This window comes from Rhinoraja longicauda, chromosome 9 (genome assembly GCF_053455715.1).
Source record: "Rhinoraja longicauda isolate Sanriku21f chromosome 9, sRhiLon1.1, whole genome shotgun sequence".
NCBI classification, from domain to species: domain Eukaryota; kingdom Metazoa; phylum Chordata; class Chondrichthyes; order Rajiformes; family Arhynchobatidae; genus Rhinoraja; species Rhinoraja longicauda.
Window position 1 is genome coordinate 39,770,869 of NC_135961.1, and position 20,289 is coordinate 39,791,157.

Genomic DNA, 20,289 nt, shown 5'->3' on the forward strand with positions numbered 1-20,289 from the left:
TCTCAATTTGACTGCTCCACTGCAAAATCTGCTCCAGGTATGCCTACTTGGAAGAAGTTCTTCTCTCGTCTATACATTCTGTACTTAAACTAGGATTATACTTGCAATAATTTTACTGATCTGTATGCAAAAAAATGAATTTCTCTGTACCTTGGTACACGTGCTAAAAAAGGATAATTGAAGTATTAACCATTCACAGTGGCTCGGCTGTAGAGTTGCTGCTTTAGAGCGCCACAGACAAGGGTTCAATCCCAGACTAAGGAAGCTGTCTACGCAGTTTGTACGTTCTCCCTGTGACGTGCGTGGGATTTCTCTGGGGTCTCGAGTTTCCTCTCATACTCCAAAGACGTACAGGTTTGTAGGCTAGTTGGCTTTAGTAAAAATTGTAAATTGTCCCTCATGTGTGTAGGATAGTGTTAACGTATGGGGAACGCTGGTCAGCACAGACTCGGTGGGCTGAAGGGCCTGTTCCTGCACAGTATTTCTAAACTAAACTACACATTGATTCAATCACAGGAACGTCAAAACATATTTTATTGGAATACAGTCATTTAAAACCAGGACAGAATCTCATTTCTGACAACTTGCTTATCCCCATTTTTTTATTCTCCATCATTGATGAGTATTCCTTCAGATGCCAGAACTCTGGAACTCCCCCACTCAGCCAAGTCGTCTCACTTGTCTCCTTCACCTTCTTTAAGAAGCTCTTAAAATGAAACTCATTTACCAATTTTTTTTAGTCATTTATCCCAATATCTTTTGAATTATCTTGCAGCAAATCTTATTTTAAAATGCTCCCATTCATAATTTATGTAGAAGGTGCTATATAAATATAAGCTGTTGCTGCCACAATTGGGAGAGAACTTAGTGCAAAGACAACATAATTTTGAAGTTAATTGAGTAATACAATGATGCAAAGATTATAATAGTTATAAAATGATGGCACAGTGTAAGCTCTATCAAACTACTTTGTGTTTGGATTTTCAATGCCACATTTGGATGAGTGGATTAAACGTTAAGGGGTATACATGTTGTCCAATCACCCAGAGATGACACCACTCTCAGCAGGATCCACAAGATCACTAACCAGCTTCCAAAATTTCCTAAAATAGAAATGTAATTACAACCAATTAAAAAGTTTGTTGAGCTTATTTGTGTCAACAGATTCTCCACATCACAAAGAACATTTGATTTTGAGAAGGTCTTCATTAGTCAGGGTCTGGGGCATAAATGTTGGATGCTATGTTATAGTTGTACATGATGTTGGACAGGCTACATTTGGAGTGTTGTGTAGGAAGGAACTGCACAAGCCGGAGATAGATACAAAATGCTGGAGTAACTTAGTGGGTCCGGCAGCATCTCTGGAGAAAAAGAATAGGTGACATTTTGGAGTACTGTGGTCAGTTTTGGTCACCCTGCTATATGAAGGATGTCGTTAAACTGGAAAGAATGCAGAGAAGATTTACAAGGATGTTGCCAGGACTCAAGGGCCTGAGTTATAGGGAGAGTTTGGGCAGGCTTGGACTTTATTCCTTGGAGCGTAGGAGCCTGAGGGGTGATCTTATAGAGGTGTATAAGATCATGAGAGGAATAGATAGGGTGAAAGCACACTCTTGCCCAGGGTAGGGGAATCGAGAACTAGAGGACATAGGTTTATGGTGAGAGGGGAAAGATTTAATAGGTACCTGAAGGGCAACTTTTTCCACACAAAGGGTGATGGGCATATGGAACAAACTGCCAAACAAGGTAGTTGAGGTAGCTACTATAACAGCATTTAAAAGACATTTGGACAGGCACATACATAGGAGAGTCAGAGAGTCATAGAGTGATACAGTGTGGAAACAGGCCCTTCGGCCCAATGCCCACACCGGCCAACAATGTCCCAGCTACACTAGTCCTATTTGCCTGTGCTTGGTCCATGTCCTTCCAAACCTGTCCAATCCATGTATCTGTCTAACTGTTTCTTAAATGATGGGATAGTCCTGACCTCATCTACCTCCTCTGGCAGCTTGTTCTTTACATCCACTACCTTTGTGTGAAAAAGTTACCCCTCAGATTCCTATTAAATCTTTTCCCCTTCACCTTGAACCTATGTCTTCTGGTCCTCGATTCCCCTACTCTGTGCAAGAGACTCTGTGCATCTACCTGATCTATTCCTCTCATGATTTTATACACCTCTATAAGATCACCCCTCATCCTCCTGCGCTCCATGGAATAGAGACCCAGCCTACAACCTCTCCCTATAGCTCACACTCTCTAGTCCTGGCAACATCCTCGTAAATCTTTTCTGAACCATTTCAAGCTTGACAATATCTTTCCTATAACATGATGCCCGGAACTGAACACAATATTCTAAATATGGTCGCATCCACATCTTATGCAACTTCAGCATGACCTCCAAACTTCTATGTGTAGGAAAGAACTGCAGATGCTGGTTTAAATTGAAGGTAGACACAAAATGCTGGAGTAACTAAGGAAGACACAAACAATCTCCCAGATGTACTAGAGGACAGAGGATCTAGGAGGATAGAGGAACTAAAAGAAATTTGCATTAGGCTAGAAATAGTATTGGGAAGGCTGATGGGACTGAAAGTTGATAAATCCCCAGGGCCTGATAGTCTGCATCCCAGGGTACTCAGGGAGGTGGCTCTAGAAATAGTGGACGCATTGGTGATCATTTTCAGGATCAGTTCCTGTGGATTGGAGGACAGCTAATGTTATCCCACTTTTCAAGAAAGGAGCAAGAGAGAAAACGAGGAATTACAGACCAGTAAGCCTGACATCGGTGGTGGGGAAGATGCTGGAGTCAATTATTAAAGAGGTAATAATGGTGCATTTGGATAGCAGTAAAAGGATAAGTCCAAGTCAGCATGGATTTATGAAAGAGAAATCATGCTTGACTAATCTTCTGGAATTTTTTGAGGATGTGACAAGTAAAATGGATGAAGGGGAGCCAGTGGATGTAGTGTATCTAGACTTTCAGAAAGCCTTTGATAAGGTCCCACACAGGAGATTGGTGAGCAAAATAGAGCACATGGTATTGGGGGTAGGGTGCTGACATGGATAGAGAATTGGTTGGCAGACAGGCAGCAAAGAGTAGGAGTAAACGGGTCCTTTTCAGAATGGCAGGCAGTGGCGAGTGGAGTGCCGCAAGGCTTGGTGTTGGGGCCGCAACTGTTTACCATATATATTAATGATTTGGATGAAGGAATTAGAAGTAACATTAGCAAGTTTGCAGATGGCAAAAAGCTGGGTGGCAGTGTGAACTGCGAAGAGGATGTTAGGAGGTTGCAGGGTGACCTGGACAAATTGAGTGAGTGGGCAGATGCATGGCAGATCCAGTATAATGTAGATAAGTGAGGTTATCCACTTTGGCGGCAAAAACAAGGAGGCAGATTATTATCTCAATGGTGTCAGGTTAGGTAAGGGGGAAGTGCAGCGAGACCTGGGTGTCCTTGTACACCAGTCACTGAAAGTTAGTGTGCAGGTACAGCAGGCAGAGAGGAAAGCTAATGGCATCTTGGCCTTTATAACGAGAGGATTTCAGAATAGGAGTAGAGGTTCTGCAGTTGTATAGGGCAGTGGTAAGACCACATCTGGAGTATTGTGTACAGTTTTGGTCTCCTAATTTGAGAAAGGACATCCTTGTAATTGAGGCAGTGCAGGGTAGGTTCAGGAGATTGATCCATGGGATGGCGGGACTGTCATATGAGGAAAGATTGAAAAGACTAGGGTTGTATTCACTGGAGTTTAGAAGAATGAGAGGCGATCTTATGGAGACATATAAAATTATAAAAGGACTGGACAAGCTAGATGCAGGAAAAATGTTCCCAATGTTGGGGGAGTCCAGAACCAGGAGCCACAGTCTTAGAATAAAGGGGAGGCCATTTAAAACTGAGGTGAGAAGGAAATTTTTAACCCAGAGAGTTGTGAATTTATGGAATTCTCCGCCACAGAGGGCAGTGGAGGCCAAATCACTGGATGAATTTAAGAGATGGGAGCTAGTGCAATCAAGGGATATGGAGAGAGGTTGGGCACAGGTTACTGATTGTGGATGATCAGTCACGATCACAATGAATGGCGGTGCTGGCTCGAAGGGCCGAATGGCCTCCTCCTGCACTTATTATCTATGTTTCTATGTAACTCAGCGGGACAGGCAACATCTCTGGAGAGAAGGAATGGGTGACGTTTCGGGTCAAGACCCTTCTTCAGACTGAGTTACTCCAGCATTTTGTGTCTACCTCCCAACTTCTATACTCAATACTCTGACTAATGAAGGCTAAAGTGCCAAATGCCCTTTTGACCACCTTATCCACCTGCGACTCGACCTTCAAAGAACCATGCACCTGTACTCCTAGATCCCTTTGTTCTACAATACTACCCAGAGGCCGACCATTTACTGTGCAGGTCCTGCCTTTGTTAGATGTTCCAAAATGCAACACCTCACACTTCTCTGCATTAAATTCCATCAACCATTCCTCTGCCCACCTGTCCAATCGATCCAGATCCTGCTGCAATCTTTCACAACCATCTTTACTATCTGCAAAACCACTCACTTTTGTATCATCAGCAAAACTTGCTAATCTTGCTCTGTATGTCCAAATCATTGATGGTTAGAGTGTTAGAGTAATATGCCCTGTTTCCATGCTGTATGACTCTATGACTCTTAAGATACAAATCCAGTAAGCAGCAATGCTTTCCAACTGCACTATTGGCCTCAACCAGTAAACAGACTTGGATGTTGAAGTTTATTATTGTGACATACACCAGGGTATAGTGAAAAGCTTTGCTTTGCATGCTATCAAATCAGATGCTAGACATGAATACAATCAAAACAAACTCAAGTACAATAGGTAGAGCAAAGGGGACAATACAAAGAACAGAGGATGATAAATATCTGCTTCACCTTATTTCCATCCAAAAAGCCAATGTAAACTTAATGATCACTAATTGTCACACTGGATACTTAGATTAAAATCGAAACAATGATCTGCAGATGCTGATCTACAAAAAGGACACAGAGTGCTGGAGTAACTCAGCAGGTCAGGAAGCATCTCTGGAGAACATGGAGAGGTGATGTTTCAGATCTTATCCTTTCTTCAGAATTAAAAGAGATACATTTGCAAATGGAGTCTTAGAAATTCAGACCATAGAGAAACACAGAAGGAGACATGATATCAAGGACAAAGGAAGAGAAGATTAGATCACACCATTGCAAGATGTTAATAGGTTCATTTTGTTGTTGAGAACTGTTTTGAAACAGATTGGTCGTGGCGGATTAACAGTAAAGAGACTGTTACTACAACCCTCTTAATCTGCCGACAAGTCTGTTTCAAAATATGCAAGAGCATAGAACGGAATAAATTTAATTTACAGTAACTTGTCAATTGGACTTTTGAGTGACTTGGAAGTTGCAAGATGGTGTCAGAACGTGGCGACTCTGCGTGCTGAAGAGGATCTATTGTACTCATGTATAGTATGATCTGACTGGATAGCATGCAGAACAAGCTTTTATCTGTACACGTGACAATAAACTAACCACCTAGTTTACATTTATAAATATTAAGAAAAATGATGGGATTATACTAATGTACTTAATGCACAAACTTCATAGGTTGATTATATTTGAAGTTAATTCATCTACCAAACTCACCCATAGCAAGACTGAGGCATAACAATATATAAATATAAGGAAAAAAAGGGATCAAAAAGGATTAAAAAAAGGTACTTACTCTTTATCACTTCTGCTCACTTTATGTTCATTGAGGGTTCTGTTAATATAATTTTCAAAACCCTATATTCAGAAACAGGAAAGATGTAAAACTGTTTATTCTAATTTATGACTATAAAACAACAAAGTCGGTTACTATTCCAACCAAAAATACAAAAGTAAATTATAAATCATATTGCTAAATTAGATAATAGTTTTCACTCAGAACGTCTGTACCTCAGGAGCTCTGTAAATTGCCCCAAGTGTGTAGGGAGTGGATGCAGAGTGGGATAACATAGAACTAGTGTGAACTCCGTGGGCCGAGGGGCCTGTTTCCATGTTGTACCTCTGAACTAAAATAAATTCATGAAGGAGTCTCCAGCCTGATGTTAGTTTCCCAAGAATATCCAAGCCCTTTGTGAAGGAACCAAGCATCCAGCAACCCCAGCAGATGTTACGTTGATTACTGACAACAGTAAGACATCAGTTTATTCACAAAATGCTGGGGTAACTCAGCAAGTCAGGCAGCATCTCAGGAGAGAAGGAATGGGTGACGTTTCGGGTCGAGACCCTTCTTCAGACTGATATCGGGGGGGCGGGACAAAGGAAGGATATAGGTGGAGACAGGTAGAGGGAGAACTGGGAAGGAGGAGAGGAATAGAGGGACAGAGGAACTATCTAAAGTTGGAGAAGTCAATGTTCATACCGCTGGGCTGCAAGCTGCCCAAGCGAAATATGAGGTGCATCAAAGGAGATGATCATTTCTACCAGGAAGGTCATGTTAACACAATGGTGCTTTCAGCAAATCAGAAATACAAGGAATTAACCAAAACTGTCCATACTTACTGTTATTTTCCTGCGAAGCAACGCATTGGAATGCTGCAGGTTTGCAATTTCACCCTATTGTTAGATTAGAAATTTTAGTTGCAATATTATAATTTTACTCAAAAGAAAAACTAAGCATGAAAGCGTGCACCACTAGACTCAGGCACAGTTTCTTCCCCTCTTACCCGATGCCTGAACGGTCCTTCCATAAACTAGGATACAGTCCTGATTCTCCAACCTACCTCATCGTGGACATTGGACTTTTTCTCTTTAACAGTTAGGCTCCGATGCTGAGAAACTATATTCTACTCTCTGGTATCTTTCTCTATGCGCCACCCTTTGTAATTGAGTTTGGCTTGATTGTATTCCTGTACGGTATTATCTGATTTGATTGGATAGCATGCAAAACAAATCTTTTTCACTCTAGGGTGCCACACTGGCACCACGGTAGAGTTGCTGCCTTACAGTGCCAGAGACACGGGTTCGATCCTGACTACAAGTGCTGTATGGAATTTATACATTCTCCTTGTGACGCATGGGTTTTCTCCGGGTGCTCCAGTTTCCTCCCACACTCGAAAGACGTAGAGGTTTGTAGGTTAATTGGCTTCGGTAAAATTGTAAATTGTCCCCAAAGTATAGGAGAGCGTTAGTGTACGGGGATTGCTGGTCAGTGCAGACTCGGGGAGCCAAAGGGCCTGTTTCAGCGCTGTATCTCCAAAGTAAAAACTAAAGTAAAGTGCCTCAATGCAATTATCCTTAGTAACAACACAGACTATCAGTTTACTTTGCTTGATATTGTAGACTTAGTATAATCCAAAATGGATTTGGGTGAATTCTCCTGAAACAGAGATTCCTGCTATAACTCATACTGTTTCTGAACATCTATGCTTCACAATCCAGCAACGAATACACGATTAACAGTGAAGAAACACACCAAAATAAGTGTATCCTTTCCCCACTGTAGTTTTAGAGAAAGAAATAAACTCTAAGAATTCTAGCTAAATCAGAAGGCTTGTGAATGGCATGCAAAGTCCTGAGGTTAAAGTGAATGAAAAACCCAGACAACGAACGTTTTAGGAAGACACAAAATGCAGAAAGAACTTTGCGAGTCAAGCAACATTTGTGGAGGGAATGGACAGACAATGTTTCGGGTCGGGACCTTTCATCAGACTGATGAGGAAACCATGTTTACTGAACAAAGAAGAGGGAGAGAGAAGACAACTCGGATGTCCTCGAGTGGATTTACTGAAGTGTCAACTGAACATTCCCTCCAGTCTTTGCCAGACCCGCTGAGTTCCTCCGGTGTTTTGCTCAAGATTCCAGCGTCTGCAGTTACTTGTGTCAACAAATTAGGAGACATCAATTATCCCAATAAAGAATGAGATAATGTCCGATAAGTGGGCAAAAGGGAGATAGATTTCGAGAAAGTATTCTAGAAATACCAGGGCGGCTCACCCCAGAGACCCAGGGTCAATCCTGATCTCTGATGCTGTCTGTGTGGAGTTTACACATTCTCCCTGTGACTGGGTGAGTTTCCTCTAGGTGCTCTGGTTTCCTCCCACATCCCAAAGACGTGCGGGTTTGTAGGTTGATTGGCCCTCTGTAAATTGCCCCGAGTGTGTGGGGAGTGGATGCAAAAGTTGGATAACATAGAACAATGTGATCAATGGTCTGTGTGGATTCAGTAGGCCAAAGGGCCTGTTTCTATGCTGTATCTAAAAAATGTCCATGCGTCCCAAGGGGTCCAAAATGGCAAAAGCCAGAACAGTGACAACAATCATGAGTACCTGAGAGTCTCTGAGGGAGCTCTGCATTGCATTGGTGACTGTGGAAGGCACCATGGACTGCTTCAATTCCATTTCCAACTCTTGAATCTGCGCTGTTATTTGAAATATTTTGCTCCGCAAGGATAATACTTTCTCTGTGATAGACAGTTCGTAATCCTTGGCTTTAACTGGTCTCACAACAGGCTGTACTTCTGCAAAGAAAGGAATTCAGAATGTACTTCAAGATGCTCTGGAGGTTGAACTGATTTGGATTGTTTTCCCTGGAATGACAGAAGTTGAGGAGAGACCTGATAGAAGAACATAAAATTATGAAAAACATGGATAGGGTAGACAGGGGGTGGGGTTGTTGTTAGGTAATTACTTAAAATTGGGGAAATCAAAAACTGGATTGGACAGTCAGAATTTATTTCCATAGGGTGGAAATGTCAAAGATTAAAGGGTGTAGCTTTAAGGGACAAAGTTTAAAGGAGATATGCAGGACGTTTTTTTTAATGCAGAGTGTGCTTGGTGCATGGCCAGATACAATAGTGGCATCTAAGAAGCTTTTAGATAAGCACATGGATGTGCAGGGAATGGAGGGATATGACTCACATGCAGCCTAAGGAGATCAGTTTAACTTGGCAATATGTTCAGTACAGTCATTGTGCACTAATGGGCCTGTTCTTGTGCCGTAATGTTCTATGTTTTATGAGGCAGCATATTTATTCTCTGCAGTTATTTATTTTCTACTGCATTTGTGACCAGAAATTAATCTACAATTCACATACCTCCAGAGTCAGGGACAGTTTCTTCCCAGCTGTTATCAGGCGAATAAACCATCCTATCACCAACAATGGAATGGTCCTGAGCTACTATCTACCTCATTGGAGACACTCAGACTATCTTTAATAGTACTTTACTGGACTTCACCTTGCACTAAACGTTATTCCTTTTATCCTGTAATCATGTATAGTTTTTATATACAGTCATGTATAGTCTTTCTGCTGACTGGATAGCACGTAACAAAAAAGCTTTTCACTATACCTCGATACACAAGACAATAAACTAAACTAAAAAATTGCGAGAAATGCTAGAGTAATTTTGCAGTGCTAGTACCTCTGCATAATGCATTGATCCTAAAGTTTCATTTACCTTGCTGCTTTGGTTTTGAAAGTTCTCTCTCAAGTTCACCCCTTAACCTATAAAAGAAAGAGGATTGCCAAATATGTTAACAACATGTGGCTTTTCAGCATGGAACCCAATGAGATGTGGAACCACTTTTTATTAGCCCACCTCAGTCATGACAATCACCTCCCAACCATCTCCCCATTCAGGGACACGTCCATCCCTTGGGTAATGGTAAGTGTTGACCAGGCGCTGAGAATTAATCTGACCAACAGTTCAGGCTGCAAATTGAAGTTCTATCATTTAATAGTTAAAACATTCCTATGCTTTTCAATTGTGTGAAACAGAAAACTTACATGGAGAAGAGAACATAGAACAGTAAGGGAACAGGCCCTTTGGCCCACAATATCCTTGCCAAACGTAATGCCAAGTTATATTAATCTCCTCTGCCTCCACGTGATCCATATACCTCCATTCCCTGCATACCTATGTACCAATCTAAAAGCCCCTTAAAAGCCATTATCATATCTGCCTCCACCACACACATGTCAGCACATTCCAGCACCCCCCACCCACTTAAATCAAAAAAAGAACGTCCCACACATCTCTTTTAAACTTTTGCCCCTCTCACCTTAAAGCTATGCCCTCTAGTCTTTTAACATTTCCATCGTGGGAAAAGATTCTGACTGTCTAACCTATCTATGCCTCTCATAATTAACTATATATCCATCAGGTCTCCCCTCAACCTACGATAGTCCAGTCAAAACAATCCATGTTTGTCCAACCTCTCCTTGTAGCATTCTGGTAAGATAAGAATTGCACGGTTGTGAGATAGTTAACATTTGTTCCAATGGTGAAGACCTTTCCAGAGGATAGAAAATCCATTTGCCATAATAAATTCTAAAGCAGTTTACACAGTAGTGTACTCACTGTCCACGTTTGGAGCAAATTTCATTCAAGCTCAACATCAGACATGTTTTTGGCAAAGTATCTTTTTAAAGACAATGTTCATCTTATAGTGCAAGAGAGCTTCCAGCTCACTATATTCTTAAATTTTGGGATATTAAAGGAAGGGTGTAGAGGCCCCATTACTGGAAGGATGTGGAGATTTTGGAGAGAGTGCATTAGAGGTTTACCAGAGTGTTGCCTGGATTAGGAAATATTAGCTACAGGGAGAGGTTGCACAGACTAAGATTGTTTTGTCTGGAGCGTCGGAGGTTGGAGGGAGACCTGATAGAAGTATATAATATTATGAGAGGCATAGATTGGGGAGACAGGCAGAACCTTTTTCCCAATGAGGAAACGTCAATGACAAGGGAGCATAGCTTTCATGTGAGAGGGGGAAGATTTAGAGGAGAGATGCAGGACAAGTTTTGTTTTATACAGAGGCTGGTGGGTGCCCAGAATGAGCTGCCAGTGGTAGTGGTAGAAACAGATACGATAGTGGTGTTTATGGATGTGCAGGGAATGGAGGGATATGAATCAGGACTAGGCAAGCAGATTAGTTGATCTTGGCATAATGTTCATTTCATATATTGTGGGCCTGTTCCTGTGATGTACTGTTCTATGTTCTATGAGGCGCTGCCTTAAAAGGCAGCCAATATCATCGAAAACCCACACCACCCTGGCCACACACTCATCTCGCTACTACCATTGGGAAAAAGATACAGGAGTCTGAAAAACGTGACCTTCAGGTTCAAGAACAGTTTCTGCCCAGCATACTCTACAAAGCTGAGAACTATATTCTGCAGTCTGTGTCTTTCCCTTTGCTCGGTCTATTGTCCTTGAGTTTGAACTAATTGTGTCTATATATAATATTATCTGATTTGTTTGGCCAGCATGCAAAATGAAGCTTTTCACTGTACCTCAGTTCATGTGACAATAATAAGTCTAAATCTAAACCATCAAGTTCTTGAACACTGCACAACACTCACCACAGCAACTATGATTTTCTATGGACTGTCTTTGGTTGCACTACGGGCTTATATACTTACGCTATTATGGTTACCCAGTTTCAGGTTGTCAATTATTATAAATATATCTGGTTAGGCCTGTTAAGCAGCAGCAAGTGTGAATTTCATTGTTTCACTGTTGCTACATATGACAATTAAACACTCTTGACTCTCTTGAAAATGTGGGTATCTATATACTAAAACTCTCGTTTGTTTGTTTGTTTGTTCCTGAACTACAGCCAAAACAGTACACGATAGCGCGACAATTTTAGGCCCACCTTACTCACAGTCATCCCTTTGGTGCTAATGGAAGAAGTTTCATTGAAATCGATGTTATATTTTTAAAGGTATTCACAAATTTAAAGTTTAAATCTATCTCCTAGGGAGGGAGAGGGAGGGGCTGGGGGAGGGAGAGGGAGGGGCTGGGGGAGGGAGGGAGGGGGAGGAGGGAGGATAAGGGGGGTTGAGGTGGATGGAGTGGGGGGGGAGGGGAAGGGGAGGGGGAGGAGGAAGAGGAAGGGGTAGTGGGAGTGGGGAGTGGGGAGGGAAGGGGGTGGGGGAGGGGGAGTGGAAAGGAAAGGGGGGTGGGGAAGGGGGTATGGGGGGAGGGCACAACGGGTCCACTTGGTTTAGTAGTCTTTATTAATGGCCAAGATAATATAGATTTAAATGAAGAGGCACAGTGTTGGAGTAACTTAACAGGTCAGGCACTAACATATATGTAGGTGACATTTTGGGTCGTGATCCTTTCTCAGTCTTCAGTTTGACGAACGGTCCCAGCCCCAAAATGTCATCTATCCATGTTTTCCAAAGATCCTTCCGGACCCACTGAGTTACTCCAGCACATTGTGTCTCTTTGTGTAAACCAGCATTTGCAGTTCCTTGTTTCTCTACACCGTTAAATGTTTGGGAGTCTTAAGGTTTACAGTAAGTGAATTAATTCTGCCACTTTCTATTCCTAATCCCACCAACTCAACAATCATGTTAGCAATAACTCCCCACTGCAAGAAGTTCTTAAGTTTAACACTCAATGTCATATAGTCAACAACCACCACAACAATGAATGATTGCTTCAGTGCATTCTGTCCCCAACACATATGGACTCCTGTTCACAGAGAGAGCGTGCGTGTGCAAAATGAGCTAATTAAACAACCATAACATAGTCAAAACCAATGCATTTACAGAATAAAGCATCCAAATTACTCCATAATTCGCAAGAAATTCCAGATACATACTCATCATTTCTTTGCAAAGTGCGTTTTGCCTCTTGCTCCAGATTTAAGACTCTCTGACGCACTTCTTCTACTTGGTGGGTTTTCACTGGCCTGTTCTCCATTACTTGAAGCTCAGCCTGAAGGTTCTGTGGGGTTCAGGGGGAAAAAGGAACTAATCTAAAATAAAAACCATCTTATTGAAAATCTCTATCTCTCAATATCTATCAACAAAAGCAATAAGGAAACTAGAGACAGCATATGTCTGTACCCCTATCCAATTCTAGTGTTACAATGCAAATATGATTATCCCTATGGGAGCGGAAAAGACATGCAAAAGTTAAACATGGTGTACAGTTCAGACACCACTAAATAATTTGAGAACTGTAAGCAAGCAAAATGTATTTAGTGTCAACTCAAAAGTAATTAAATACAGGGGGAAGGGAGAAAGGGGGGGACTGGATGGGAAGGGGATAAAGTGGACAATGAGGGGAAGGGTGGGGTGGGGAAGGGAGGGGGAGGGGGAAGCAGGGAAGGGGAAAATTAGTGGGGGGGGAAATTGGGGGGAGGGGAAATGTGGGGAGTTTTCCTCTAAAAAGGTTGTGCAAAAGCTTTACAGGGCATTTTATTTAAGGCTGAAATACCATTCCATTTGTAATAGCTTTACAATTTTTTTCCAACATCGAGGCATTTTTAAACTTATTACCTTGTGTTCATTCATTGGCTGCACCTCCAGGAGTGAGGCGAGGTACCTATCGTATTCAACCTGAACGTTGGAGACACCAAGAAGTATCACAATTAAACAAAGGGGAAATTAAACTGCTGCAGCAATCATCTATCGAAAGTACCAATTTGGCTTTTGTAAAAACTTTTAAAAAAGAGGACTAGGGAAAGGGTGAGTGGAAGAGAGGGAGATACAGATGGAAAGAAAAGACAATGGGAAAGGGAGAGAAAAGATTTAATTTGCAGGAAATTACCTTTATTTCTCTCAAAATATTGCGGAACGTTGTTGTGTCTTGGCAAATGTCTTCAAAAACCTCACTGAAGATCTGAAGTCGTCGCAGGTTTGGTCCAGAATGGTGGCCTAGCTTCATCAGCTCCTACATTTACGATGCAAGAAAGGATATCACTGGTAAAAACTGAGATCATCAACGGAGAAGGAAAACTACTTATTAGGACTTCAAGTGCTTACTGTAAATCACAAGTAAATTTTGACAAATATAGTATGAATGAACTGAATGACTGTTGAAATAAATAATTTGAACAACACCAAATGTCTATAAAGGTCAAATAAACCAGAACAAGGACCTAAAAATGCTGGTTTAGAAAAAAAAAGCACAAAGTCCCGCAAGTAACTCAGCGGGTAAAAAATGGGTCGTGACCCGAAACAACGCCATGTTCTCCAGAGATGCTGCCTGTCCCGCTGAGTAACTCCTGACCCATTGAGTTAAAACTAGATTAACTTAATTTCCAATGGAGGCAAAAGAAGGTGCTAAGGTGGGAAAGTATCCACATGCACATAGCCCTCCCCTCTGTCCCCTTCTACCCATATCCCTTCCTCCAGCCTTACATTTCCCCTTCTCTCTTTATCTGACACCCTTTTGTCTCCTTTGCACCTCCAGCCTTTGGCAGTTACTCCACCCATCTGCCAACCACTCCCTCACCCGTATCCACCTATCACTTGCCGGCTTTGTCTCGCTCCCACCACTCTTTCCAGCTTTCTCCCCCCTTCTCCGTCAGTCTGAAAATCGTTCCCGACCCGAAATATTGTGGGTCCATTTCCCACCACAGATGCTGCCCGACCTGTTGAGTTCCTCCAGCACTTTGTGCTTTGATCAAGATTCCAGCATCTGCAGTTTCTTGTGCCTCCAACACAAATATTTATTTTTTAAGGGTGACCAGGATTCTACAGCCAAGAGTCAATAAGAGCAAAGAATTCCTACCAAAGCAATCTAAGTTTGGGTTTATTATTGTCACTTGTTTTGCCTGTTATCCAAATAAACCACTCTGTTTTGCACTTCAAGAGACGACACAAAGTGCTGAAGCTCCAGCATTTTGTGTCTTTTTTTGTAAACCAGCATCTGCAGTTCCGTGTTTCTACATTTCTCAGTTTTTCACTTCCTTGCCCTCCCCCTATATACTCTGCCCCCAACTATTTTGATTCTGAATGGTGGTTTTAGTGATCTCAGCACATCTATAAAACTCCTTACAAAAAAGACACAAAGTGCTGGAGTATCTCAGCAGGTCAGGTAGCATCCCTAGAGAACATAAATAGGTGATGTTTCAGGCCAGGACCCTCAAACTGATTATGCAGAGGGATGGGAAGATGCTGGTAGATTGGTAGATAAGTGGAGTAAGTGACAAAGGCTAGAGGTTAAAAAGAGACAAAAGAGTGTCAGACAAGGAGAGTCTTTTAAAGCAATCAATCAATAAATCAAAAAGCCTGTTTTAACTATCTGAAGAAGGGTCCCGACCCTAAATGTCACCTATCCATGTTCGCCATAGATGCTGCATGAATTGCTGAGTTACTCCAGCACTTTGTCTCTATTTTTTTGTAAACCAACTTCTGCAAATACTTGTAGAAATAAAGAACTGCAGATGCTGGTTAATACACAAAAGGACACAAAGTGCTAGTGTAACCAAGTGGGTCAGGCAGCATCTCTGGAGAACATGGATAGGTGAGATTTTGGGTCAGGTCCCTTCTACAAATGCAGTTCCTTGTTTCAGCAGTTCCTTGTTTTTATAAAATTACTTACATGAGCCAGCTTCCATTCGTGCTTCTGTGCCACTTTGTAACCAGACATTATATCCTTCTCCAGCAGATCTTGCTTCATCAGGACGTTGCGTTCAAAGTCAAGTAACTTTCTGAATTGGTCCTCCTTTGTCACTCCAGCCAAATATGATTCAATGAACTGCCTCTGGTACTGGCTTTCAGGGGGCCCTTCACACTTCTGCGGCTGAGGCTTCATCAGCATGAGAGCTGTGAAGTCCAGTTCCTCTTTGATGAAGTGATCTTGCAGACTTTGCTTCTTAGTATCTGTGATTCGCGTGCATGTGCTTGAAGTCATGTCTGGCATCTCCCGAGAACCTCCAGCTGCACTTTGATCTAAATCACAGAGGATTGGAAGGTGAGCTGCAGGCAGGTTTGGCAGCACTGTGGTCATCAAGCTAAGGTCTACCATTGCGTCGGTCATTGACTTGACTTTCATCTTGCTTGATGGGTGGATTGACGTGCTTTTTTCTTTCCTGCAGGTGGGCATTTTAGCGCCGTGCCACGACACTGCACCTTTGTATTGCCCAGATACTTTGCACAGATTCTTATGGTTTAAGTGCCCAAAAGTGTAGGCAAGAATGTCAGCTTTCTGACCCTTTTCCAAGCCGTGGAGAAGCTGCCGAAGCGATCTCTTATGTGGGTCAGAGCACTTGGTGGAGTTCATTCTTGCAGAGAAAACCTGAAAATATAGAAACAAAATCAATTTAAGGCTTAAGGTGAGAGGGGAGAGATTTAAGAGGGATCTTCGGGGACTCGAGGGCAGGCCATCCTGGACTGGGTATTGTGTAATGAGGAAGGATTAGTTAGCGATCATGTTGTGCAAAGCCGCTTGGGCAACAGTGACCATAATATGGTGGAATTCTGCATTAGGATGGAGAGCGACACGGTTAATTCAGAGACTAGGGTCCTGAACTTAAAGAAAGGAGACTTTGAAGGTATGAGACAGGAATAGGATAGGATAGACTGGCTAATTATACTTAAAGGGTTGACGGCGGAGATGCAATGGCAAAGATTTAAAGACCGCATGGATGAACTCCAATAGTGTTAAATCCAAGGACGAGGTATATAAATTGGCCAGAGGAAGCAGCGAACCGGAGGACTGGGAGAAATTTAGAAGTCAACAGAGGAGGATAAAGGGGTTAATTAAGAGGGGGAAAAAGAGCATGAAAGAAAGCATGCGGGGAATATAAAAAATGACTGTAAAAGCTTCTTTAGATATGTAAAAAGGAAACGATTAGTGAAGACAAATGTAGGTCCCTTAGTTAGCGACAGGTGAATTTATAATGGGAAACAAGGAAATGGCAGAACAGTTAAACGAGTACTTTGGTTCTGTCTTTACTAAGGAAGACATAATCTCCCGGAAATACTAGGGGACCGAGGATCTAGTGGGAGGGAGGAACTGAAGGGAAACCACATTAGTCAGGAAATGGTGTTGGGTAAACTGTTGGGACTGAAGCCAGATAAATCTCCAGGGCCTGATGGCCTGCATCCCAGAGTACTCAAGGAGGTGGCCCTAGAAATCATGGACGCATTGGTGATCATTTTGAATGAATGAATGAATGAATGAATGAATAATTTTCCAATGTTCTCTCGACTCTGGATCAGTTCCTATGGACTGGAAGGTAGCCAATGTCACTCCACCCTTTAAGAAAGGAGGAAGAGAGAAAACAGGGAATTATAGACCAGTTAGCCATACATTGGTAGTGGGGAAAATGCTCAAGTCGGTTATTAAAGATGTTATAGCAGCAGATTTGGAAAGCAGTGACAGGATCAGTCAAAGTCAGCATGGATTTATGAAGGGGAAATCATGCTTGACTAATCTGGAATTTTTTGAGAATGTAACAAGTAGAATGGATAAGGGAGAGCCAGTGGATGTGGTGTAGATGAACTTTCAAAAAGCCTTTGACAAGGTCAAAGAGAGATTAGTGTGCAAAATTAAGAGCACATGGTATTGGAGGTAGGGTATTGACATGGATAGAGAACTGTTGGCAGACAGGAAGCAAAGAGTAGGAATTAACGGATCCTTTTCAGAATGGCAGGCAGTGACTAGTGGGGTGCCGCAAGGCTCGGTGCTGGGACTCCAGTTATTTACAATATAGATTAATGATTTAGACGAGGGAATTAAATGTAACATGTCCAAGTATGCGGATGACACAAAGCTGGGTGGCAGTGTGAGCTGCGAGGAGGATGCTATGAGGCTGCAGGGTGACTTGGATAGATTGGGTGAATGGGCAGATGCATGGCAGATGCAGTATAATGTGGAAAAATGTGAGGTTATCCACTTTGGTGGCAAGAACAGGAAGGCAGATTATTATCTGTATGGTAGACACAAAATGCTGGAGTAACTCAGCGGGACAGGCAGCATCTCTGGAGAGAAGAAATGGGTGATGTTTCGGGTCGAGACCCTTCTTCAAACTGATCTGAATGGTGTCAGATTAGGAAAAGGGGAGGTGCAACGGGACCTGGGTGTGCTTGTATATCAGTCACTGAAAGTAAGCATGCAGGTTAAGCAGGCAGTGAAGAAAGCTAATGGCAAGTTGGCCTTCATTGCAAGAGGATTTGAATTTAGGAGCAAGGAGGTCCTACTGCAGTGATACAGGGCCCTGGTGAGAGGGAGTGCAGTGTAGATCCACCGGATTAATTCCTGGGATGGTGGGACTGACATACGATGAAAGAATGAGTCGACTGGGCTTGTATTCACTGGAATTTAGAAGGATGAGAGGAGATCTTATAGAAACATATAACATTTTTAAAGGGTTGGTCAGGCGAGATGCAGGAAAAATGTTCCCGATGTTGGGGGAGTCCAGAACCAGGGGTCACAGTTTAAGAATAAAGGGTTGGCCATTTAGGACTGAGATGAGGAAAAACCTTTCCACCCAGAGAGTTATGTCTATATATATAAATATATGTGTGAGTGTGTGTGTGTGCGTGTACTTGTGAGTATGTGTATCTATGCACACTGAACTTTTTTTTCTCTCTTTATTATTTTATTTATCGTGTACTATGTTTACATATTCTGTTGTGCTGCAGCAACTAAGAATTTCATTGGTCTATCTGGGGCATATGACAATAAAACACTCTTAACTATCTTTGGACCTGTCTAAATGTCTTTTTAAACGTAATAGTACCTGCCTCAACTACCTCCTCTGGCAAATCATTCCTTACACCCACCACCATTTGTGTAAAATAGTTGCCCCTCACGTTCCTATGAAATCTTTCTTCACCTTAAATCTATGTCCTCTGGTTCATGATTTCCCTACTCTGGGTAAAAGACTCAACACATTCACACTATCTATTCCCCTCATTCATTTATACACCTCTATCAGATCACCCCTCATCCTTCTGTGCTCCGAATAAAGTCCTATCCTGCCCAACCTCTCCCGATAGCTCAGGTCCTCGAGTCCTGGCCACATCCTCGTAAATCTTCCCTGCAGCTTTTCCAGTTGAACAACATCTTCCCTACAACAGAATGACTGTAAGATATTACGGCTTCAGCATGTAGATAGAAACAAGCACAGTTTTTCAGTAAACGCTGTTGCCAGTGTGGGTCGTCTTTATTTTACAAAAGTACACTGTGCATACTTACACATATTCACAAGACTGATAAGATATTGAATATATCACATGACACGAATCATACCATTCTAGTACTCAGTACTTAAAGTTACAGTTACCATTATATTCACTACACTGCTCTCCCCTTAGAAAGTAAAATAACGTAAATTAGATAAACAATTTTTTAAAAATAAATGTAATCTGATGACTAGTTTACGCACTCTTTCTGATCTCCTGAGTGTTTTAGGAGAAGTGTCAGGTTGTGGTTCTGAAGGAGAGTCAAGTTCAGGATCATTTACCTTTATGGAGATTCTGATTTTACATCTGAACTTGGAATAATTCCAAAGTCTGACAGATCTACTTCTTTGTCTATGCTTTGCTCTGGTACCGGTTCACCCCTTGCTAGGATCATATGGTTTATGTGCACATTTCTAACACGTCCTCCAATTTCTACCAAGTATCTCCTGGTACCACACAATTTAACTACTTTTCCCACCTTCCATTTGTTTGCTTTGTAAGGAGGGCTGAGAACACAAACCTGATCATGTGTATTGACTTCCACCGTAATGAAGTTTCTGATCAGAATGTTTGCGTTCAACCTTATAGGTTAGGTACAACCAATTCTGAGTTCTAGTTCTGAGCCTTTTTTTTCATGAGAAGATTGGAGACATGTGGAGAGATAGTTTGTGATGTACAACACAAAGGCAAGACTTTCAAGTTGACAATAGTTGTCAAGGTAAGATATTATGGCTTCAGCATGTAGATAGAAACAAGCACAGGTTTTCAAAACACACTGTTGCCAGTGTGGGTCTTCTTTATTTTACAAAAGTACACTGCGCATTCTCACACATATTCACGAGACTGATAAGATATTGAATATATTTCATGACACAAATCATACTATTCTAGTACTCAGTATTTAAAGTTACAGTTACCATTTATATACACTACAGTGACCAAAACACCCTTGTCTACCTGCAGATAATTCATAGCCCTCCATAACCATGTGCCTATCTAAAAACCGGTCGTTATTTTATTCTTCCTGCACCTGTTCGGCCCATCGTGCCTTTGCCAGCTTTCAGAGCAACCTCATTAGTGCAACTGTGTTTTCTCACACACACCCAAACACGTCTCTGCAGCCACCTACCCCTAACCAAGGAACACTGCAACAATCAATAATCCCACTACATAACCAATGCAACGTGTAAAACCTGATGCAAGCCGTACTTCGGATTTTAAGAATTCCTCCCAGGCTGTCAGGCTGTCGTTAGCGGTGGCTGCGAGGCCCAGGGCGAAGGCATGTCCCTCAGACCGCTTTCCCCTGGGTTAGGATGGGAGCGCCGCTGATCTTCACTTGGCCGCGGCTTCCCGG

The 20,289-nt window shown here is 42.1% G+C and overlaps 1 protein-coding gene across 1 annotated transcript; it reads right to left on the minus strand.

The window, feature by feature from the left end:
• Positions 1–550: 550 nt before the first annotated feature.
• LOC144596970 (uncharacterized protein C6orf118-like) lies at positions 551–20,289 on the minus strand. The gene is made up of 10 exons (XM_078405870.1): positions 20,145–20,289; positions 15,346–16,041; positions 13,567–13,689; positions 13,296–13,355; positions 12,614–12,738; positions 9,454–9,500; positions 8,323–8,513; positions 6,557–6,610; positions 5,733–5,794; positions 551–1,103 (listed from the first exon to the last, which is right to left on the minus strand). The coding sequence occupies exons 2-10, from the start codon at positions 16,024–16,026 to the stop codon at positions 1,040–1,042; spliced, it is 1,407 nt and encodes a 468-aa protein (XP_078261996.1). The 5' UTR covers positions 16,027–16,041; positions 20,145–20,289; the 3' UTR covers positions 551–1,039.

Excerpts from the sequence above, each read along its gene's own strand:
- LOC144596970 (XM_078405870.1), bottom strand. The coding sequence starts at position 16,026 with ATGAACTCCACCAAGTGCTCTGACCCACATAAGAGATCGCTTCGGCAG. Across the intron at positions 13,356-13,566 it reads ATATTTTGAGAGAAATAAAG|GTTGAATACGATAGGTACCT; the intron begins GTAATTTCCTGC and ends TCCAACGTTCAG. Across the intron at positions 1,104-5,732 it reads GTGAGCAGAAGTGATAAAGA|GAAATTTTGGAAGCTGGTTA; the intron begins GTAAGTACCTTT and ends TTTCTATTTTAG.